This window comes from Orbicella faveolata, unplaced genomic scaffold (assembly GCF_042242905.1).
Source record: "Orbicella faveolata isolate gen_17 unplaced genomic scaffold, um_ofav_v1 contig_3, whole genome shotgun sequence".
NCBI lineage: Eukaryota > Metazoa > Cnidaria > Anthozoa > Scleractinia > Merulinidae > Orbicella > Orbicella faveolata.
The window spans coordinates 18,010,124-18,036,101 of record NW_028301558.1 but is presented as its reverse complement, the minus strand read 5'-3'; the positions used below and the strand labels follow the sequence as shown (position 1 = coordinate 18,036,101).

Below are 25,978 nucleotides of genomic sequence, written 5' to 3'. Positions count from 1 at the left end.
GAATACCAATTTATCTTTGTACGCCGAGTTCATAGCATCAAAAACACAAACATTTCCCGGAAATTTCTTGCAATGCAAATTATAAAAGAATCACTTGGCTTGCAAAGGATTGCTAGCCATGGCAAATTTTCTGTTGTTATCGACCAGAATAGGAATTTAGTCGCTGAAAAATATATTTTAGAGTGGAAATTAAACAACTGAGAAATTAAAAAGAAACTGCAAGAAATATTAAACTTCGTATAGAGGTCTAGAAATCCCCTGATATCGGATGCATTTTGTCTCTCTTTTTTTTTTTTCTCCAAATAAGATTAAGATTACAATTTTGCAAAAGAACGTTGAAATCTTTCAAAGAAGTGGGTTAACCATGCATGTGGGTACGAAACTTGCGCCGAGTTATTTCAGCTGCGGCTGTTGATCGAAAGACCTTTCCACGGCTTTTTCAGCTTTTGAAATAGGCCCATGTCACGAAATTCCGTCGACATCGCTCGAAAGAGCACCTAAAATTTAGCAAAATACCTAAGTTTGGGAGTCTTATCTTTTAAGATCGCAACACTATAGCTTCGCAGAGTCGGGAACATTACACACGCTGGTTAAATATGCAGCATATAAATACGTCAGTAACTGATTTTCCGACTTTGTAGAACCATATTTTCGCCATTTTGCAAGATGCGAGTCTAAAACTTGGCCATTAGTACTAATTTTTAGGTGCCCTTTCTACCAGTGTCGATAGATTTTCCCTATATATGGTCAAAATCGAAAGTTCAGAAAAAACCGAGTAAAGGTCTATTCTTTAAAAGGAAAATCAAGCTACATCGAGTCTTAAGGCAAAACAAACGTGAAGAGCTGAACTGCACCTTTAACAGAACAGCTTTAAATCCATTTTTTCCGTAGCTTACCGAGCTTCTATTCTGATTTATTTTCAAAGCGGCTCACGGACGTTCTTCTCCTATGTCAAGGTGACGGGAGATATTTTAAAGCCTTTGAGAGTTGGCAATGCTCCATTAATTATTCTGTCTAGAGTTCTGTTTACTCCTGCCACCGGTCAGCCCACTCCGTTGCACTAGTTTGATGCTAAACGTTTAACTTTCAAACCGGCTGGCATTCAATTCAGAATCTTTGAATGGCGTTCGTATAAAGCGAAGAAAGCATTTTAATCGTTTTATATACTCCACAAACATCAAAATAAAAAACAAAACAAACGCGAACCTCAGCATTATTTTAATGGACTCTCACCGGTTTCTACCGCTACAACACAACTTCCAAGCCTTTTCTTAACAGATTTGAGGCTTTCAGCGTACACGTAGCTCATTGGCAGTGTTCTTTCTACGTTGTTTCGAGGACTGATGCGGTTGTCTCGAACTACAAGTACCATTATCTCCTGTTGTTGTAATTTCAGTATCGCATAGTCGGTATTGCTCGAGTGAACGCAATTTAGCCATGAGCTGTATGGCAGAAAACCTCATGTCTTTGACTTGAAATAAAGACAAAACTGTTCACTCTAAATACTACTCAACTTACCTTTTTAAGCTGGAACGAAAGCTTCTAAATACGTTTTTAGCCCACTTTACCCACGAATTCAGTGGCTTTAGTGCGAAATGCGAACAAGAGTGGACAGAGCCTTTCCAAGAACTGTCACAGATTCCGTGAAATTCCTGATATTAGTTCCGGAGGATAGTTTTCCGAGAAACTGGGTGATTTGCTTAAAAATAACAACTAAACGTTTTTTAGAGTTTTTGACGTAATAAAAGCAGTTCCCTGAATTTTAATCATCAAAGGGTGCAATAAAGCAAGGTTAAGAAAACGAAAACAAACAACAAAAATACAGAGTTGATTATTTGTCTTCAAAGCAGTGCCGTAGCAGGGTTAAATTTATTGGGGAGGGGGGAGGGGCACATCATGAGTCCCAAAGGCGTAAGTTTCTGAGGGGCTCCGGGGCATGCTCCCCCGGGAGATTTTGAAATACACTTTCTCTGAAATACCGTTTCCAGCCATCCGAGAGTATTTTCCAGCAATTTTTAACTGATTAAAACCATTGATCGGACATGTTATTTCAACGTCGTACCTTTCTTATTGCACAGGTTCATTAAACGAATTGAAGTGCAACTTTTAAATGTTGTGTGATGAATTAACCACTTATTACCTACTACACAGTCCCCACAGACTATAAGATTTCTTTGCCTAATTCGAATGTTATCTTAGGTGTTATTGTTGGAGGTATCTAAATCTTCACCACAGACTTTCAATACTTCAGCCAGTTCAGCGTCATCAGTATACAATTCGTTGACAGTGGCTTTCAAAAAGAGCTCCTGGGGTTCAGATACACTTTATTAAAGTCCTTCTAGTCAAATCTTGATGTGACAGCATTTGTTGCAAAAATCAGCGGGTTCAAAATAGATTTTCCTCTAGAGCTCCTTAACGGTTTGAGGAAAGTGATGAGTTTACTGTTGTCAACTCTCGAATCTTTTCGCTGGTTAAATGTGCAGCATATAAATACGTCAGTAATTGATTTTCCGACTTTGTAGAACCATATTTTCGCTATTTTACAAGATGCGACTCTAAAACTTGGCCATTAGTACTAATTTTTAGGTGCTGTTCTACCAGTGTCGACAGATTTTCCCTATATATGGTCAAAATCGAAAGTTCAGAAAAAACCGAGTAAAGGTCTGTTCTTTAAATGGAAAATCAAGCTGCATCGAGTCTTAAGGCAAAACAAACGTGAAGAGCTGAACTGCATGTTTAATAGAACAGCTTTAAATCGGTCAGTGTAAAACGTACACTGCAGACTGCAGACCGGGGGTAAAATGCAGACTGAGGGTAAAATGGAGACTGCAGACTGCAGACCAGGGGTAAAATGCAGACTGAGGGTAAAATATTAATAAAAAAACACGAGGATCAAATCTGGATCAAATGAAGACTTGGGAGTGTTCGTACGCGTACCCGTAATTGTTTTTTCCAAAATCCCGAAAACGCAAACCAAAAGGCGTTTCCTAGCCTTAGGGCCTGATTACATGGCGAATTTCAGCCCGGCTAGGGGGGCTGAAATTTTGTTGCGATTACATAACGAATTTCAGCCCGGGATGAAATATTAGCCTCGGCGCCAAATATGAAATTGTGTGCGAAAAGTCTCCAGAGAATCAAAATGGCACCGAGAACACGAATCGTGAAAATAGGCGTATTGCTTCTCTCGTAGTTTGACCTTTTGTTGGCGCTCAATTTTTAACCTTTTGGGATAGTAACACCCTACAGTGATGATGGAACTGAAAAGAAACCTGTCTCTCAGCCAGAAAGACGTACTTTTATAGAAAGAAAATATGTCCTCAAGCTTGCCGAGTTCATGGCTTCCCTGACAGCCTCGTGCTGTTTAACCTTGTCTCGATGTTCTTATATCCCATCTAAGCTTTGAAATTAGAGAGATTCTCTCTTTTATCGCCTTTATTCCACTGAGATCGCTTCTACTTCGTAGCGGCAGCCATCTTATTTCCTGTTTTTCAGCCCGGGTTGAAATTCCGTTTCGATTACATGGGATTTTTTCAGACTTTTCATTCCGTTTGCCCGGGCTGAAAATCCTAGCCCGGTTTGAAAAACCGGGTTAGGATTTTCAGCCCGGGCTGAATTGCGGCCCGGGCTGAATCCTTCTTCATATAATCGGCAATTTGATTTCATGAGAATTTGTTTCAGAAGCCGGGCTGAAATTTCAGCTCGGCTAACCAGGCTGAAATTTCAGCCCGGGCTGAAATTCGCCATGTAATCAGACCCTTAGTCAAACATTATATTATCAACCTCGAGTTCTTGAACTCCCCAAGTTTCCCACAAGGGCCCGAACTAATCGTAATTCTATGCATCTTACCTTTGTTTACGTGTCGGCCATTTTGAATTTTGTTTGCGCGATTAGGTCTGGAACCGACCAACTCTTGAAGCGCAGTTCCTTCATTCTGTTTTCATCGACAAGTCTTAATAACGTTCAAACCACCGCGTTTCCTAGCTGCTTCAAATGTCCTTGGAATTGTTCGGAACACAAGGCAAGCAAAACACGACAGCACAACAACAGGGCAAGCTAAACTCGGAGGTATCGAGCCTAGTTTGTGAAAGACATTCAATCTTTGTACTCGACTTTAATATATCAAGAGGTTTGTGAATTGGTATTTGCTGAAGGTGACAGTCGGCTATCCAAACACGAGAATTTATAACATTTCGGCGTTCTCAAATAATCGTTAGTATGACCATTTTGATAGAAGAGATGCCAAAACACGACGTGTACAAAATTCAACTTCATTTTGTACGAACACTCTTTATTTTATCCTTATGACTCGTTTTTTATCATTAATATTTTATTTTACCCTCAGTCTGCATTTTACCCCTGGTCTGCGTCTGTGTTTTACACTAAACGGCTTTAAATCCATTTTTTCCGTAGCTTAACGAGCTTCTATTCTGATTTATTTTCAAAGCGGCTCACGGACGTTCTTCTCCTATGTCAAGGTGACGGGAGATATTTTAAAGCCTTTGAGAGTTGGCAATGCTCCATTAATTATTCTGTCTAGAATTCTGTTTACTCCTGCCACCGGTCAGCCCACTCCGTTGCACTAGTTTGATGCTTAACGTTTAACTTTCAAACCGGCTGGCATTCGATTCAGAATCTTTGAATGGCGTTCGTATAAAGCGAAGAAAGCATTTTAATCGTTTTATATACTCCACAAACATCAAAATAAAAAACAAAACAAACGCGAACCTCAGCATTATTTTAATGGACTCTCACCGGTTTCTACCGCTACAACACAACTTCCAAGCCTTTTCTTAACAGATTTGAGGCTTTCAGCGTACACGTAGCTCATTGGCAGTGTTCTTTCTACGTTGTTTCGAGGACTGATGCGGTTGTCTCGAACTACAAGTACCATTATCTCCTGTTGTTGTAATTTCAGTATCGCATAGTCGGTATTGCTCGAGTGAACGCAATTTAGCCATGAGCTGTATGGCAGAAAACCTCATGTCTTTGACTTGAAATAAAGACAAAACTGTTCACTCTAAATACTACTCAACTTACCTTTTTAAGCTGGAACGAAAGCTTCTAAATACGTTTTTAGCCCACTTTACCCACGAATTCAGTGGCTTTAGTGCGAAATGCGAACAAGAGTGGACAGAGCCTTTCCAAGAACTGTCACAGATTCCGTGAAATTCCTGATATTAGTTCCGGAGGATAGTTTTCCGAGAAACTGGGTGATTTGCATAAAAATAACAAATAGACGTTTTTGAGTAATCGGAGGTTTATATAGAACTAGAAGCCGTTGAAAGTAAAATCTCAAGAAATCGCCTCAAATCGACATAAAAACCGCACAGGACACAATTATACCACTTATTTTAGCTTTACATTGTTATAACACAAAACGAGCCCATTGAATAAGTTCCGAGCCACATGAAAACTTTCCGAAATTTGATACGCAATGGTAATGTCCTACCACACCTTGGTCTTCCGGCGGGAGAAATCACGATTGAAAGAAAAGACAGGAATAAAAAGAAAGCAAAGAGGTGGATTATTGTAGTCTGATCAGTGATACAAATTGTAGCGAAAGCAAAGTGGTTCCTGAATGTTATGGTTTTTTGGGGAGGAACGAACTTGCGTTCAATTTTTATATCAATTAGGTTGAAAGCATGCGTGCGATCGCTACAAATATATCCGACGGTCTGAAGAAGACAATTAAAGTTGAATCGTAAATAGATCGAAGTAATACGAGTTTAGGGTTAACAGATCTCATTCTGATAGTCCTACGACCGCTCGATGACTTGATAATAACTATGATTTCATATACTGTATGGTTGTAGACATCCATTTACAAAACAAAGCACTTCCTCTACATCACTTAATAAATTTTGCTCTAAGAATACTTAATTAATTAATCCGCATCACTATTATGTGTGAAATCTTAAAGCTCATAATTTGTAAATTTGCTTTGACAAACCAGTAGTATAGCATTTAAAACTACAACCGAGAATTAAAGGCAGTTTATGGGAATTCCGAGAGGATTAAATTGAGCGTAACTTAAATTATTACCTGAAATATAATTTTCATTAGCTTGCACAAGACTTACAATTCAAAATACACCTAAACTCTCTCAGTCTGTGTTTTGTTGTCTGTGTGGCTCAGAAATTGCCAATTTTATCTGTTTGAAGGGTTAGCATTTGGCTTCAAGTTCCTGAATTGCGATTAACAAAACACATGCACTGAGGAATACATAATTTTATCGTAACTTTTGATGAAATTTTCCTCCACACAGCAGAATATAGCCAGATCTAGAGTTACAGTTTGAAAGCTTTGGGTCGCCTTTTTTTTTTATCCTGATGTGTTTGCTTGACGATGTCAAAACATATCCTAGCACTTTTTTTATTGCTTAAAAGTAATAAGAAGGATAATAACTCCTGTCATTCTACTCAGTCTAGAGCACTCGTAGGGGCAAATGTTTCCTGATAATCTACACCTCTCACTTGACTATAGCCTTCAGCAACATACCTAGCCTTCTAGGTTTTAGCACCATCAGAACCTTTTTTGATAGTGTACACCCAACGGCCCCCAACTGAATTTCTACGTATACCTTCTGGTGGAGTGGTTAGAATAAATGTCTTCTTCTCGATAATAGAATCCATCTCTTGTCTCATTGCTGCCTTCCAATTTTCTGACTCAGGAGATTCAGTTTCTTCTTGATATATCTGGGGGAAAGCTGACACCTTATAACACTAATCAACACGAGATAATACCCGCTCACTCTCACCAATAACCTCATCCAGATCAGTAACATCGTCACTAAGGTATGCTGAGCGTCTCCTCTCCCTGGTGGGGTATTTTGCACCTTAAGTCACAGATTGAGGGTTCCCATCAGTTTTTTCCTCAGTCATAAATTTCTCAGCCTCGTGCTCATCTGAGACTTTCCCCGACCTATTAAAATCAGATGCACTACACATATCAGGGTTAGTGTTCTCAGCCTATTCGCCAGAGGTTTTCTCAGACCTGTTAACTCCAGTTGCACTACACATATCAGGGTTAGTGTCCTCAGCCTGTTCTCCTGAGATTTTCTCAGACCTGTTAACACCAGAGGCACTACAAACATCAGGGTTAGTGTTACGCCGTAACAACATGAAATCATCTTCATCACATAACAGACTCGCTGTTTGAGTGTGTTTCTCATTAACACTCTTCGAGGGGAATTTTACCACCCTGTGCTTCATCACCTTACCAACCTTTGGAAAATACACAAGGTAAGCGGGGCTTAGCTCTTCGTACCCCAGAAAAATCCCTTTGGTACACCTAGGGTCTAGCCTCTTTCTCTCCTGCTTGTAGGCATCACATTCAGACCCGAAAACTCTCATGTTAGACAAGTTACGTCTCCGACCTGTCAGATCAAAGTAAGATGTTTGCTTTAAGCGATTGTTATAACACCTATTGCGCGTGTACGCTGCTGCCAGAACAGCATAAGGTCAGAAACTGGCCTGTATAAACAGGCATCTCCCCTTTTCAAATAGGATTCTCCAGTGCCGCTCTGTGCCGTTGTGGTGTTGCGAGTAGGGGGCAGAGGTATCATGCGATACACCTATGCAATCAAAGCCTTCACCAAATCCCTGAACAATGCTCATGTCCTAATGCAAATGGAAAATACATCAGCTATAGCTTATCTGAACAAAAAGAGGGGAGCCAAACAGAGTGTGCTAGGCAAACATACTCGTACCCTCTGGGGATGGTGTCTCAGCAAGAAAATCACTCCTCGAGCAGAGCACATACCGGATCTACTGAATTCCATAGCAGATGCAGAGTCTCGAGCAAAGCCAGATGCAGCCGACTGGAAGTTCGATTCAGAAGTGTTCAAGGTACGGAATCAGACTTTCGGTCCTTTTAAAATAGACCTTTTTGCCAACAGGAACAATGCTCAGCTGGAGAGATTTCACAGTTATCTGCCAGATCCTCTAGCAGAGCAGTTCGATGCTCTAGTTTAACCTTGTAGGGAGGAGAATGCTTACGCCCTCCTCTCTTTCAACTTGATCAGCGAATATCTGAAAAAGATAAGCCTCGAAGGAGCAACGCTGTTGATTGTTTGCCCGGTGTGGCCAGCGCAGCCGTGGTACCCCCCCCCCCCCACCTTCTACAGTTGCTAACAAGCAATCCAGTATTGCTTCCAATTCACAACGACCTACCGTTAGACCCATTGGAGAACAGACATCCCCTGATCGTCAACAACTTCTAGCCTCTAGAGGGAGGAAGAGCCTCGGGGAACACTTCTTTCAGAGGGCATATCAAAAGAAGTTACAGGTATTCTCCTTTCTGCCCAATGCAGATCAACAAATGCTCAATACAAGTTCTGTTACGCTAAGTGGTGTTGCTGGTGTCGCCAACAACAGGTTGATCCCTTTCGACCAACTGCAAGTGATTTGGTTCACTTCCTCACTAACAAGTGCCAAGCGACAGTCTGATTTGCATACCTTGGATTTGGCATTTGTGCATTTCTTCCAGAGGGCGTGGAGTTCAGGATTCCGGGCCTAACTAAGAGCAGAGCTCCTGGAAAGGATGTTGTCTTCTTTTTCCCAGCCCTTAAAGACAATGTTCAGTTGTGTCCAGTGGCCTGTCTCAGGGATTACATTAAGAGGACAGAAGAGCTCCGCAACCATAGCGGTGTTAGTCAGCCTTCATTTCTAGCCACTCAAAAACCTTATTTTCCTTTTTCATCGACATCCATAGGTAGATGGCTGAAGCTGACTTTACAGGATGCTGGGATAGACACTAGTGTCTTTAAAGCTCATTCAATACGAGATGCTTCTTCCTCTGCGGCAAGACGGAGTCGTGTATCTGTTAAATATATCTTTACAGCAGCCGACTGGTCTAGAGAGACAACTTTCAATCATTTCTATTACCGCCCACGCCACTCAGCTTCCTTTGGCACAGCAGCCATTTCATAGGTCAGTTGCTCTGAACGAGACCAATTAGTGAATTCGGAGTGCAACACGTAGTGTCTGTAGTGTCTGTGGTTTCTGTAGTGTCTGTAATGTCTTTAACGTCTGATCTGTGGTTTCTGTAGTTCCTATGGTTGCTGTAGTTTCTGTGGTTTGCGTATTTACAATAAGGTCCTATAGGTTACATTGCCTATTTGCTGTAGTTTGTGAGGCTGTCATGGCTCGCGTAAGTGTTTATTTATCATTGGGTTGTAGCCGCAGTTTGCATATTTACCAGTATTTGTGTGGTTGCTGTGATACAGTTATGAAGATGTGAAGCTCGTCTGTTCTAGACCCTCTGATTTATGTTCTTTTTTACTTCTATGTACAGAATTGAAGCCTTGTTAAAACCCAGGTCAAGTGATTCCTGGTTGGTGGGCTACCTTTCGGGTATGTATATGGATAGTTAGGGACATTCTCGCCCAAAATATTCCCTCCTGCAGACTTTTTTTTAACACTTGCCGTGTAGTAAAGTAACAATCAACTTTTTCCACAAAGACGAAAACAAAAAAACCCCCGCTTGTTTACGAGATAAGACGAATTGAAGACCATGCGTATTTCAAGGTCTGTCTTATTTTAATACCATCTTAGCTTACACTATCAGCAGTCAAAAAAGCTATATTAGTGAAAGTTAGACTAGGTAAACTGACGAACTCAATTAAACACAACTAAGTCTATTAAGTAAACGTTTGCAGCTGACGTCGCTCCTTGAGGTAGAATAGGCCTTAGGAAAAAAAACATATCTTAATCTTACTCGTCCACATTCGAAGAAACCTCCGATCGCTGAATACTTTCTTCTCACAACCTGAAAACCTCAAGCTGGTCTTGTCATGAGCTCTTCGCTACGGTTAAGTTCTATTAAAGTACAGCTGGGAGGACATTTGGAAAAATAAGGGGTTTCCAGGAGCCGCAATCGGGAACGGAGACCGTAAGCGCGCGACGTTTCTAGTATTTGGGGCTGTCCCTATGATATGGAACAATTTTTCTATTTTTAGAACAAATTGCGCCATCCCGTGTGGCACACGCGCGTACATGCTGCGAGGATTTTTGCGGATGTAGCGCGGGGAAATGGCGTGCGAAATTCCCGAAATGTTTGATGCCTTTGGTCCGCAATGGCTCCTGGGGTTTCCCATCGTATGGATCGTTACATATTTTAAATGTGACTAAAGATGAAAGCAAAAAGTGAGCAGCGCTAGCGCTTTTAATAAAATCTGAGTGGAATGCCAGCATATAGGCAGTTGATGCAGCTCTGAACTTAAAATAACAGATCTGTTTTAAGATTATTAAGTTTACTTGAGAAACATGTTATCTATTCACTTTGTGTTTCTTTTTCGTTCTGTAAAAAAAAAAAATCAGGGCGGGACGGTCGAAATAACGGGCAAGGCATGATAGGATCTCCGGGAAAGCCTGGAACGCCTGGACAAATTGGTCCAAAAGGTAAGTGAAAAACTGACGGTCACAAAAATAGGTTCTAGAATTGGAAAATATGGTAGATTACCAAGCAGGTAGCCAGCTGTGAAATGAATAAGAGCTATATGCTCAGATCGATTAATTATCAGCTTTGCTTTAGTTTTGATAAGATCGTAATTAGTTAGAGCATGCTGCCCAAGATGCTGAGCTCAATAAACGGCGGTCGTGTGAGTCGATTTAGACAGCGAATGTACAAGGAACACAGACAGTGGTAAACATCTCACATAGATAACGGTAGATATGATATCGCAACAGCTTCAAACATAGATGGAAGATCTTTGATGGAAACTTGTTAGCCTCCAGAACCGTTAATTCTGGGCTTTTGTCTTTGTTTTGTTTCTATAAAGCTGAATAAAGAATAGCAAAATAAAACAGTACGAGAAAATGGAGATAGGAATTACCAAATCGTGCCTAATTGACAAAAAAATTCCAGATTTTGTGTGTTTGGCACCGAAGGAATACTGAATTTATTTTTAGTCAAATGCAGAGCGATTAAGCTAACGAGGCAAACGAAGAAAACAAAACACAGGCACGGTCACTTAAGACTAGCTTTCATATATAGTACGAGCTATCGACAAAAACAATAGCTTTTCAGTTGTTTTGCTGCAGGTCCTAAAGGAGATCAGGAAAGTAAGGGCGATGAAGGGCAAGATGGGAAGTCTGGGGTGAAGTATGTACGCTGGGGAAGGACCACATGTCCCATTGGTGCTGAAGTTGTTTACAAAGGTTAGTATAGGCCATTGTACAGATTTACAGGGTCTTCCGTAATAAGTAAATTAAAGAGAAAAAAAACAAAAAGTGAGTTTGTTCATCTAAAAGGGTAACGAAAATAATTCGAAATGAAATTTTAAATGAAATCTATCTCTCACTAGAGGAATTCCCCCAGTTTTCAAACTATAACATAGCCTGTCAACAGGCTGTCTAGTAGAGGATGGGACGGGAAGAAAGAGAATAGAAGAGAAAGGAGGGGAGAGCTCCCACCCCATTTCCCCCTTGGCCACTTCACTTTCGGCCGGTTCATTCTTGGCCCTTCAAGCAGCGGTGAGACCCTTTCAGTCCAGAGATGGTTGGTTCTTCTCAGGTACATCCGGATATGACACTAAATGTGCTACGTACGTCTAAATGGGCGTTGATATTCTCGTCTTGAAAAAAAAAAAATTTTCAATGGTAATTTAAACAAAATTCCTCTAATATTCTCATTTAAGTAGACAAAAGACGGATATGCAAACTATAAACTTTAAGAATCCTCAACCTTTTTGAAGTAATTCTCTTTATATGTGGTCGATCGATATAATTATTTTTGGACGATCAACTGTTAGGTTTAATTGGTGGTGAGATTTACAATAACCCAGGCGGCGGAGTAAATTATCTTTGCCTTCCACACAATCCAAAGTATGACAAATACAAAGATGGACGTCAGAACGTGGGATACATCTATGGCACTGAGTATGACGTCAGCGGTTTAAACCCATTTAAGAAAAATCCCCATGACCATGAGGCACCGTGTGCTGTTTGCTTCGTCAAGTCACGTGGCTCAGTGCTTATGATGCCCGCACGGAATGATTGTCCATCTGGCTGGACCGAGGAGTATCATGGGTACCTGATGACTGGATACTACAACCACAACAAAGGATATGAGTTCGTCTGTGTCGACGAGGATGCAGAGTATGTTCGCGGTAGTTAGGCCAACAAGTATGGTGCCTTACTCTACTTCGTGGAAGGAGTATGTGGCACACTCCCGTGCAATCCATATGTCGCCGGAAGAGAGCTGACATGCGCTGTGTGCACCAAGTGACCGGAGACCGCCATTCCTCTGGAAACCGGAAAGACGGAACATATGATTTCATAGTCTTCATAACTTCTCGTGATTAACATGACGTCACACAAAACCGAGAAACTAGGAATTTTAGTTAAAGAAGTACGCGATAATGAAGTTCGCTCTTTCAGTTTAAAGTATCGAACTGATGAACACGATGTACATGTAACGAATAAATAACAGTAATAAACTGTGCAAGATCGTGCAATCAAAAGTTATCTTCTTTGCTTCACTGCCATTCAATTCAGTTTCATCTCCAGAGCCCTTGATCCTGTTGGTCAAAGCCAGAACCGTAAACTTCCAAAAGTAAGGGCCCTCTTTACTTTCGGAATTAGCAGCCTTTGGGACTCGCTCGCTACTTGCCGGGGTCGTTGCTTTCGGAAGTTTACGATAGTCACCTCTAGGTGACTTCAGTATTGAGGACGCGCGCTATTCTCCAAAAATTTAACGCGAAAGACGTGTTTAATGTTGCAACTAATAGTGCTTTCGTAATACAAACCCACATTTAAACCACTACGTTTGCATACTTTAAGATGCATGGACTCCATTTCAGTAGAGCACGCAAAGATTCTACGTGGAGGAAAATTTAGGTCGAAACGTGCTCAGATGTTTCTGATCGTCAACGCGAGGGATTAGAGGCCCTTTTTTAACGGCGCTCCGAGCTGAGCTCCATAACTATAGGAACAGAACCACATGCGTGCATGGAAGTAGAAAAACATGCAACTCTTTTGTCATGGTCAACATCGCTAGCGGCGTGTAACGCGTACGACGAAAAACGACGTCTCGCAACATGGCGGCCATACTCCAGCCAATAGTTCGACCGAGGCAAGCAGCCTTGGTTTACAGCGTAGATATTTGATATTGGACATCCATGTTATGTTCAATTGACACCTGTCAAACCAAGGTGTTTGCTGATTTTAGGCTGAGTATTAAAAACTCGTGAATAAAAATGACACCAAGCTCTTAATCAGTAATTTTCTAAATTTATTACTATAAGTTTGATAAGAGGAACAAACACTAAAATATACTAATCAAAATGCTCTACTGACGATCCAACTGAACAAAGAGTAACTATTTGACTGGGCACTGTCCCACATCAGGGGCGTAGCCAGCCATTTTTTCCATCGAAGCCCAAATTGTACAGCGTAAGTCGTACTAATCAAATTTTGCCAACGTCTATAAAAAAAAACAAAAAACAGTCAACTAAATTTTCGTGCGCAAAACTATTTCAAAGTTCTGCTTTGTTATTAACCTTTCAGCATTTATTCCTGTTTAAGATTGAAGGTCATTTCGTTTTCCAATTTAAAACGTTGATATAGCCGTGATTCGCTATTAAATAGTAAGAAAAGGAAAATATGGCCTTTCGGCTACTAAAAAAATTATTTACAGAAATTCTTGTTCGTGCTTAATGGCTTAATGGCTACCTACGCTCCAGCATATGACCCCGCACAGTGTTTTTGGATTCTCACGGCTTAATTTTTCGAAACAACATGTTTGCACGCTCGTAAAATTTTCTCTTTCCTTTTCTTCCAACTTTCTTTCTGCACTCAATCAAAACTACGCACAGAAAAATTAAGACATCTTTGTATTCTGCGCTGCGCTGTAGTGTCGATGTCAAAGCCTCGGGTTAATATTCTCCCAGTGTGGCCATTTTACAGCGAGCTTAAGCAAGAACGCCTTCAATGATCGTCGACGTCTTCAGATCGTTGCTAACTGCTCGAAAACGTGTTCCATATTTCAAGCAAAGGATTTTTGGAGGAGAGAGATGTGTTTAATTTGACGGGGCGCATGTTCTCCATTTCCTTTAGAAAGCACCGTGTTGTGCGGAAAAGGAAAAGAAAACTGCTCGTTCATTTCAATGAAGAGGTACGTAGAGGTACCGCTTTTAGCTCGGGCAATCTTACCGGGTGTTTTCTTACACCGCAACGTTTACAGCCTTTTTGTTCAGGTATACCAATGTCATACTGCTTGTTACACTGCGGAAAGTGATGTTCAGACCTAAGGGACCTTTATATTAGCTCCAGCATTTATCAGAAGTTAACTCTGACCTTTATAGCCACACAATTGCGTTGGAATCGGAGCTGAAAAGCTTAATTCAAGCTTAATATAAGCAAACGTCTGAGCAAGTCTTTTCCCATTTTCTCTTTTCAGGATCTCGACTCTTCATGGGTAAAGTCTGCATACGAGCCAAGTGGTCCATAAGACCAGCGCCTTATCTACTCCCCCCTGGGTGGGACACTAGTACATTGTAGACCCCCCCCCCCAAACATTAAATTCGTCTTGGCATACAGACACACGGTTTATGCTTGAGCGATCAAGAAAACATGATCAAGAAAACGCTCATGTATTGGCCGCACCACTACCAAGAGCCCTTCTCATGACGTTAGTCCAAATAGCGAACATTCTCAATAGTGTGGAATGGGCTTGAGGTAACAGTTGTTAGCGTTAACCAACTGCATTGGCTCTGGAGACGAATTTAGCAGTGAAGAAAAGAAAACTTTTTTCGGTGATCTCAGTTAAGTTTATTATTGGTATTCGTACACTACATCCATGTAAATCATCAATTCGATACTTTTGATTAAAAGCACAGAGTTCATCATGGTCTACTTCTTTGACTAAAACTGATCAAGTTTCGATTCATCTTTACGCTACATTAAATCACAAAAATTGCTCTTCAAGAAATCTTGTTCTGTAGCCTTGGTTTTCACTGTTATGGTCGTCGTCGGTCACTTGGTGCAAACAGTGCACGTTAACTCTCTCCCATCGACATATGGTCTACATGGAAGTGAGCCAGTGCACTCTCCTTCCACAGGGTACAGTAACGCACCATCTTTGTTGGCCTGGGTACCGGGAACATACTCCGCATCCTCGTCAACACATATGTAGTCACGTTGTTTGGGGTGCTTCCAGTACTCAGTCATCAGGTACCCATGATACTCCTCGGTCCAGCCAGATGGACAATCATTCCTTGCAGGCATCATAAACATTGAGCCGCGTGACTTGACGAAGCAAACAACGCACGGTGCTTCATGGTCATAGAGATTTTTCTTAAATGGGTTGAAACCGTTGACTTCATACTCAGTGCCGTAAACGTATCCAACGTACTGCTGTCCATCTTTGTACTTGTCATACCTAGGATTGTTTGGAAGGCAAAGATAGTTTACTCCACCGCCATGGTGAACATAACGATCACCACCAATTATACCTAACAATACGCACATGAAAAAGTTGGTCGCCATTCTATTAATTATATTTCCAACAACAAATTACATTGATCAGCTAATTATGCAGTTGTAACATAAATACCCGCAAAGAACTAACTTAATTACTACAAGAACCTGACAGTTGCCTAAAGAGCCTACCCTTGTAACAACTCATATATAACTGAGTTAGCAAATATGTGAACAGACGGTCAACTATCTCAAATATGATTCCTTTTAATTCCTTTACGACAGTCGGCTTACTTTAAACTGAATAGCGAGAGAATTTTTTATTGGCCTACCATTTTTTCAAGTTGAGAATATCAACTACAAATTTAGTCTCACAAAAAAAATACAATTGGATCCCGCCATTTTGAACACTCAGGGAGAACTGCCGGGAGTTCAAAATAGCCAATAGTAAATGACAGAAGGGGAAAAAATGTTTCAGTATGGTTTTACTTTGTTTTTAGATAGTTTTGGTTTTGGTTTTGGCGCTGTTGAACCACCGGGAAACAGCGCTATATAAGTGATGTGGCAACGCGTGTTTCGGGGCCCAAGTGAGTTCAAAGTACGGAACTTGATATAGTGAATGGGTCATTTTGCAATTTATGTGCGTTGGTTGTTGGGCTGGCGCTACATATCTTCGCTACACAGTGCTGACGAGCCCCAAGAAGGGCGAAACAGCTGTCCACTGTTGCGATCCTACTTTATCGGTTCTTGTCATGTTGGTGTCTCGAAACGTTTTTCACGTAGTATCAGCCTTGCAGTCTATTGTTTGTCTCCATAAAATTTTTTGGCTGATCAGATCTCTTGAAGATCCTACGTTGGCAGCGTTTATCGTATCCGGTCCTTTGCAGTTTCTGGTTTCTCAGCTATATAAGTGTCTTATCATCATCATCATCATCATCATCATCATCATCATCATCATCATCATCATCATCATCATTAGTATTAGTATTAGTATTAGTATTAGTATTAGTATTAGTATTAGTATTAGTATTAGTATTAGTATTATATTATTATTACTATTATTATTAAATCTAAGGGAAATGGTTTTGAGTTCGTAATAACGGAGTATTTGATGTAACCGAGTTTGAATAAGTAAGGTCCAACTGTACCTGAAAACTGCTTCCCATCTTTGTGTCTATTAATAATAATCATACGCTGAATGCAAATTTGAAAGCTGAAAGATATTTTGCTACCATCCGGCAATGTGAGGGTAATAAACAAAACGAGTAACCCCTTTCGTTTTTCTCTAACATTTAAAATCTTATCATAGATAACCTCGCGTTTGAATTTTACAGATTAGCTTGTCCCTCCATGTACCTTTATAAACAACTTTAGCGCCACTGGGACATGTGGTCCTTCCCCAACGAACATACTTCACCCCAGACTTCCCAGTTTGTCCTCTTTCTCCTTTTGCTCCCCGTGTTCCAGTCCTTCCTACAGCTCCCCGGTCTCCTTTTTGACCAGGAGGGCCTGGGAAAGAAACCTTGGAACCAGGCTTTCCAACCTCTCCTGCAATGAAATAAAAATTACTTTTTTCTGCGCATTCTCAATAGCGTACTTGCAGGGTGTTTTCACTACAACAACGGACGCACACATGTACCTGGATCAAGATTTGGCTAGCGCCACTAGTCCAATTCTCACGAAATAATATGTGATTGTTCGAAGATCTATCAGGTTTCATCAGTTTGCAGTCCGCGGTCATTCAGGGTTCCCCTCAGCTACCGTGGGGTAGAAACGTATTTAACGTACAGCTCTAACTACTCTAGCTTGTCAATCAATAAGGAATATAAATTTGAACCATGCGACCTCGTTACCAGCAGACGTTTAAATAGGAGCTTTTAACTGGTTTTCCAACATTATTCCAATGCCTTCAAATTCCTTTAGGTTTGAGTTTACCATATGTCGCTTTACTGGCAGCTTCTTTCTAACTACTTCTATAATATAATGCAAAGTCCGCATCGGAGCACATTGTCCATAACTTCGAAGCTTATCCTGGCTTCCTTCACGCATTAAGCGTTTGGAAGTATTTGTACTCCACCCCTTGAGAAGAACACTGGTCAATCGCAGGGTTACCTCCTGTATTAAATTTACCGGAACTCATTTAAACACCTGGGTGGAGAGAGGCACTGTGAGAGTAAAATGTCTCCTGGCCAACTTGTTGGCCAGGGCTCGAACCCTGGCCTGTCGATCCGGAGTCCAGCACGCTGGCCATTTGGCCTCCGCTACTTTTCTATTTTAAAGTACCTTTTGGCCCGATCTGTCCAGGTTTACCGGGGGCACCAGGTTTTCCTGGGGGGCCTGGAGGTCCCATTATACCCTTGCCATCACTCCGAGCATCCCGCCCTAAAGTTTAACAAAAAATGAATGGTGACGATGCCGTGGATAGGCGAAAGCTTGGAACATTGACATAACTGTACACAGTATTTTATAAGACCTCACTGGAAGTAACACTAGATTAAATATAGTACTGAAGGACAAACATTCAACGCCTTTTTAAAAGTAGATCACTTGAGTGAAGTAAATAAAGCACTCAACATGATACGGTCAAAAAGTAGAACTATATTTTAGTGTGGACAAAGGTATTCCTCTCTCCATCTCATTGTTCCTCTGCTTCACTCTAGTTTTATAAGCCTCAGTCTCCTACATCTCTCCACAATAACCTTAACAGTTTTCTCTTAAAACATTTGAACTTAAAATAACTGAGATAACGATGATCCACATTGAGAGAAAAGAATTCTACATAAAGCCTTTTTCTATCCAGAAGAGCGAAACAATTGATGGAAGATGGAATTCACTGCTTTATGACTGTAAGACGTCAAAATCAAAAGCATACACTTAAAAAGAAAAAGCTACACAAGAGCCAAAACAGATCTGACTTCATCAATGTTATTCAAGCGCAAACCTAAAAGGTAACCCAACAACCAAGAATCACTTGACTTTGGTTTCAGCAATGCTTTAAGCCTATAGATATAAGAAAAGTGACATGATGAGAAGTTAACCAAATGCAATACTCGAGATTAAAAAAGAAATGTTTAATAAACAAGGCAAACGCACCCAAAAGACTGTAAACTGAGTAAAAATTCGGTTGGTTTATATTCTTATTCGTTTTATTTTTAAACCAATTTCAGTATTTATAGGAATCCCCCCCTCCCCCACCCCCCGATCACCACCAAACTGCGCAACGCACAGCGTAAAAACTCTTCAGTACAACTCAAACTTTAAAACAAACAGCATCCTCTTGAAATATGGCAAAAAAGTACTAACCAAACTACAGCATCTACACAGTACCAAATACAGCAACTACAGAAACTTCACATCTATTACACAAACTACAACAACTAACAAAACTACAGAAACTTAACTAAGCCGGAAACAAGAGCAGCTACACAAGCAGCAACTGAACAAAAAAATTCACTAACTATACAAACTACAGTAACTACAGTAACTACACAAACTACAGTAACTATACAAACTATAGTAACTGTACAGACTAGATAACTATTCAAACTACAGTAACTATACAAACTACAGTAACTATACAAACTACAGTAATTACACAAACTACAGTGACTACACAAACTACAGTAACTATACAAACTACAGTAACTATACAAACTACAGTAACTATACAAACTATAGTAACTATACAGACTAGATAACTATACAAACTACAGTAACTATACAAACTACCGTAACAACACAAACTACACTAACTACACAAACTACACTGACTAAACAAACTACAGTAACAACACAAACTACAGTAACTACGCAAACTACAGTAACTACACAAACTACAGTAACAACACAAACTACAGTAACTACGCAAGCTACAGTAACTACAAAAACTGCAGTAACTACATAAAACTACAGTACCCACACAAACATACAAACTACAGACACTACAGAAACTACAGCAACTGCAGTAACTCTACAAACTACAGTAATTACACAAACTACAGTAACTAAACAAAGAACAATAATTATACACAAACTACAGTAACTATACAAAACTACAGTAACTGAACAAACTACAGTAAATACACAAACTACAGTAACTACACAGACTACAGTAACTACATAAAGCACAGTAATTATACAAACTACAGTAACTACACAAACTACAGTAATTGAACCAAACTACAGCAACTAAACAAACTACAGTAATTACACAAACTACAGTAACTACACAAACTACAGTAACTACACAAACTACACAAACTACAGTAACTATACAAACTACAGTAACAAGACAAAGTGCATTAACTAAACAACCTACAGTAACTAGATAAACAACAATAATGATACACAAAGTACAGTAACTACACAAACTACAGTAACAACACAAACCACAGTAACAACACAAACTACAGTAACAACACAAACTACAGTAACAACACAAACTACAGTAACAACACAAACCACAGTAACTACACAAAATACAGTAACTACACAAACTATAGCACCTATACAAACTACACTAACTAAACAAACTACAGTAACTACAAAAACTACAGTAACTAGACAAACAACAATAATGATAAACAAAGTACAGTAACCACACAAACTACAGTAACAACACAAACTACAGTAACTACACAAACTACAGTAACAACACAAACTACAGTAACAACACAAACTACAGTAACTACACAAACTACAGTGACAACACAACCTACAGTAACAACACAAACTACAGTAACAACACAACCTACAGTAACAACACAAACTACAGTAACTACACAAACTACAGTAACAACACAAACTACAGTAACTACACAAACTACAGTGACAACACAACCTACAGTAACAACACAAACTACAGTAACTACACAAACTACAGTAACAACACAAACTACAGTAACAACACAAACTACAGTAACAACACAAACTACAGTAACTACACAGACTACAGTAACTACATAAAGCACAGTAATTATACAAACTACAGTAACTACACAAACTACAGTAATTGAACCAAACTACAGCAACTAAACAAACTACAGTAATTACACAAACTACAGTAACTACACAAACTACAGTAACTACACAAACTACACAAACTACAGTAACTATACAAACTACAGTAACAAGACAAAGCGCATTAACTAAACAACCTACAGTAACTAGATAAACAACAATAATGATACACAAAGTACAGTAACTACACAAACTACAGTAACAACACAAACCACAGTAACAACACAAACTACAGTAACAACACAAACTACAGTAACAACACAAACTACAGTAACAACACAAACCACAGTAACTACACAAAATACAGTAACTACACAAACTATAGCACCTATACAAACTACACTAACTAAACAAACTACAGTAACTACAAAAACTACAGTAACTAGACAAACAACAATAATGATAAACAAAGTACAGTAACCACACAAACTACAGTAACAACACAAACTACAGTAACTACACAAACTACAGTAACAACACAAACTACAGTAACAACACAAACTACAGTAACTACACAAACTACAGTGACAACACAACCTACAGTAACAACACAAACTACAGTAACAACACAAACTACAGTAACTACACAAACTACAGTAACAACACAAACTACAGTAACTACACAAACTACAGTGACAACACAACCTACAGTAACAACACAAACTACAGTAACTACACAAACTACAGTAACAACACAAACTACAGTAACAACACAAACTACAGTAACAACACAACCTACAGTAACAACACAACCTACAGTAACAACACAAACTACAGTAACTACACAAACTACAGTAACTACACAAACTACAGTAACAACACAAACTACAGTAACAACACAAACTACAGTAACAACACAACCTACAGTAACAACACAAACTACAGTAACAACACAAACTACAGTAACAACACAAACTACAGTAACTACACAAACTACAGTAACAACACAAACTACAGTAACAACACAAACTACAGTAACAACACAAACTACAGTAACAACACAACCTACAGTAACTACACAAACTACAGTAACAACACAACCTACAGTAACTACACAAACTACAGTGACAACACAACCTACAGTAACAACACAAACTACAGTAACAACACAAACTACAGTAACAACACAAACTACAGTAACTACACAAACTACAGTAACAACACAACCTACAGTAACTACACAAACTACAGTGACAACACAACCTACAGTAACTACACAAACTACAGTAACAACACAACCTACAGTAACAACACAAACTACAGTAACTACACAAACTACAGTAACAACACAACCTACAGTAACTACACAAACTACAGTAACAACACAACCTACAGTAACAACACAAACTACAGTAACTACACAAACTACAGTGACAACACAACCTACAGTAACTACACAAACTACAGTAACAACACAACCTACAGTAACAACACAAACTACAGTAACTACACAAACTACAGTAACAACACAACCTACAGTAACAACACAAACTACAGTAACTACACAAACTACAGTGACAACACAAACTACAGTAACTACACAAACTACAGTAACTACACAAACTACAGTAACTACACAAACTACAGTAACAACACAACCTACAGTAACTACACAAACTACAGTAACTACACAAACTACAGTAACAACACAAACTACAGTAACAACACAAACTACAGTAACTACACAAACTACAGTAACAACACAACCTACAGTAACAACACAAACTACAGTAACTACACAAACTACAGTAACAACACAAACTACAGTAACAACACAACCTACAGTAACAACACAAACTACAGTAACAACACAACCTACAGTAACAACACAAACTACAGTAACAACACAAACTACAGTAACCACACAAACTACAGTAACAACACAAACTACAGTAACAACACAAACTACAGTAACTACACAAACTACAGTAACTACACAAACTACAGTAACAACACAAACTACAGTAACTACACAAACTACAGTAACTACACAAACTACAGTAACAACACAAACTACAGTAACTACACAAACTACAGTAACCACACAAACTACAGAAACAACACAAACTACAGTACCTTCATAAAATACAGTGACTACACAAACTGCAGTAACAACACAAACTACAGTAACAACACAAACTACAGTAACTACACAAACTACAGTAACTACACAAACTACAGTAACAACACAAACTACAGTAACTACACAAACTACAGTAACTACACAAACTACAGTAACAACACAAACTACAGTAACAACACAAACTACAGTAACAACACAAACTACAGTAACAACACAAACTACAGTACCTTCATAAAATACAGTGACTACACAAACTGCAGTAACAACACAAACTACAGTAACTACACAAACTACAGTAACTACACAAACTACAGTAACAACACAAACTACAGTAACAACACAAACTACAGTAACAACACAAACTACAGTAACAACACAAACTACAGTAACTACACAAACTACAGTAACTACACAAACTACAGTAACAACACAAACTACAGTAACAACACAAACTACAGTAACAACACAAACTACAGTAACAACACAAACTACAGTAACAACACAAACTACAGTACCTTCACAAACTACAGTAACAACACAAACTACAGTACCTTCACAAACTATAGTAACAACACAAACTACAGTAACAACACAAACTACAGTAACTACACAAACTACAGTAACTACACAAACTACAGTAACAACACAAACTACAGTAACTACACAAACTACAGTAACAACACAAACTACAGTAACAACACAAACTACAGTAACAACAGAAACTACAGTAACTACACAAACTACAGTAACTACACAAACTACAGTAACAACACAAACTACAGTAACCACACAAACTACAGTAACAACACAAACTACAGTAACTACACAAACTACAGTAACAACACAAACTACAGTAACAACACAAACTACAGTAACAACACAAACTACAGTACCTTCATAAAGTACAGTGACTACACAAACTGCAGTAACAACACAAACTACAGTAACTATACAAACCCCAGTAACTACAAAAAACTACAGTAACTACACAAACTACAGTAACAACACAAACTACAGTAACTACACAAACTACAGTAACAACACAAACTACAGTAACAACACAAACTACAGTAACAACACAAACTACAGTAACAACACAAACTACAGTAACAACACAAACTACAGTAACCACACAAACTACAGTAACAACACAAACTACAGTAACAACACAAACTACAGTACCTTCATAAAATACAGTGACTACACAAACTGCAGTAACAACACAAACTGCAGTAACAACACAAACTACAGTAACTACACAAACTATCGTAACAACACAAACTACAGTAACCACACAAACTACAGTAACAACACAAACTACAGTAACAACACAAACTACAGTAACTACACAAACTACAGTAACAACACAAACTACAGTAACAACACAAACTACAGTAACAACACAAACTACAGTAACAACACAAACTACAGTAACAACACAAACTACAGTAACTACACAAACTACAGTAACTACACAAACTACAGTGACAACACAAACTACAGTAACAACACAAACTACAGTAACAACACAAACTACAGTAACAACACAAACTACAGTAACAACACAAACTACAGTAACAACACAAACTACAGTAACAACACAAACTACAGTACCTTCATAAAATACAGTGACTACACAAACTGCAGTAACAACACAAACTACAGTAACTATACAAACCCCAGTAACTACAAAAAACTACAGTAACTACACAAACTACAGTAACAACACAAACTACAGTAACTACACAAACTACAGTAACAACACAAACTACAGTACCTTCACAAACTATAGTAACAACACAAACTACAGTAACAACACAAACTACAGTAACAACACAAACTACAGTAACTACACAAACTACAGTAACTACACAAACTACAGTAACAACACAAACTACAGTAACTACACAAACTACAGTAACTACACAAACTACAGTCACAACACAAACTACAGTAACAACACAAACTACAGTAACAACACAAACTACAGTAACTACACAAACTACAGTAACAACACAAACTACAGTAACAACACAAACTACAGTAACCACACAAACTACAGTAACAACACAAACTACAGTAACTACACAAACTACAGTAACTACACAAACTACAGTAACAACACAAACTACAGTAACAACACAAACTACAGTACCTTCATAAAATACAGTGACTACACAAACTGCAGTAACAACACAAACTACAGTAACTATACAAACCCCAGTAACTACAAAAAACTACAGTAACTACACAAACTACAGTAACAACACAAACTACAGTAACTACACAAACTACAGTAACAACACAAACTACAGTAACAACACAAACTACAGTAACAACACAAACTACAGTAACAACACAAACTACAGTAACAACACAAACTACAGTAACCACACAAACTACAGTAACAACACAAACTACAGTAACAACACAAACTACAGTACCTTCATAAAATACAGTGACTACACAAACTGCAGTAACAACACAAACTGCAGTAACAACACAAACTACAGTAACTACACAAACTATAGTAACAACACAAACTACAGTAACCACACAAACTACAGTAACAACACAAACTACAGTAACAACACAAACTACAGTAACTACACAAACTACAGTAACAACACAAACTACAGTAACAACACAAACTACAGTAACAACACAAACTACAGTAACAACACAAACTACAGTAACAACACAAACTACAGTACCTACACAAACTACAGTAACTACACAAACTACAGTGACAACACAAACTACAGTAACAACACAAACTACAGTAACAACACAAACTACAGTAACAACACAAACTACAGTAACAACACAAACTACAGTAACCACACAAACTACAGTAACAACACAAACTACAGTACCTTCATAAAATACAGTGACTACACAAACTGCAGTAACAACACAAACTACAGTAACTACACAAACCCCAGTAACTACAAAAAACTACAGTAACTACACAAACTACAGTAACAACACAAACTACAGTAACTACACAAACTACAGTAACAACACAAACTACAGTAACAACACAAACTACAGTAACAACACAAACTACAGTAACTACACAAACTATAGTAACAACACAAACTACAGTAACCACACAAACTACAGTAACAACACAAACTACAGTAACAACACAAACTACAGTACCTTCATAAAATACAGTGACTACACAAACTGCAGTAACAACACAAACTGCAGTAACAACACAAACTACAGTAACAACACAAACTACAGTAACTACACAAACTACAGTAACAACACAAACTACAGTAACTACACAAACTACAGTAACTACACAAACTACAGTAACAACACAAACTACAGTAACAACACAAACTACAGTAACTACACAAACTACAGTAACAACACAAACTACAGTAACAACACAAACTACAGTAACCACACAAACTACAGTAACAACACAAACTACAGTAACAA

General features: G+C 38.8%; 2 protein-coding genes and 1 pseudogene across 4 annotated transcripts in view; 1 reads left to right on the top strand and 2 right to left on the bottom strand.

Moving 5' to 3' along the window:
• LOC110057440 (sacsin-like) overlaps positions 1 to 3,880 on the bottom strand; it is a 35,079-nt gene extending 31,199 nt beyond the window's left edge. The window contains exon 1 of the mRNA XM_089297283.1: positions 3,848 to 3,880. The gene's annotated coding sequence lies outside the window, so the exon portion shown is untranslated. The remainder of the gene's footprint in view (positions 1 to 3,847) is intronic.
• Positions 3,881 to 8,785: 4,905 nt separating this feature from the next.
• LOC110057420 (uncharacterized) lies at positions 8,786 to 12,452 on the top strand (annotated as a pseudogene).
• Positions 12,453 to 14,786: 2,334 nt separating this feature from the next.
• Positions 14,787 to 25,978, bottom strand: part of LOC110057419 (uncharacterized) — a 38,304-nt gene continuing 27,112 nt past the window's right edge. Inside the window, exons 2-5 of one of the 3 annotated variants that reach the window (XM_089297284.1) lie at positions 18,362 to 18,420; positions 17,704 to 17,802; positions 16,777 to 16,968; positions 14,787 to 15,455 (exon numbers count right to left, since the gene is read on the bottom strand). In XM_089297284.1, the coding sequence (XP_089153410.1) occupies positions 14,977 to 15,455; positions 16,777 to 16,968; positions 17,704 to 17,802; positions 18,362 to 18,420 (829 nt within the window). In that variant the 3' untranslated portion in view covers positions 14,787 to 14,976. The remainder of the gene's footprint in view (positions 15,456 to 16,776; positions 16,969 to 17,703; positions 17,803 to 18,361; positions 18,421 to 25,978) is intronic. The other 2 variants (XM_089297285.1, XM_089297286.1) reach the window with 2 other exon arrangements.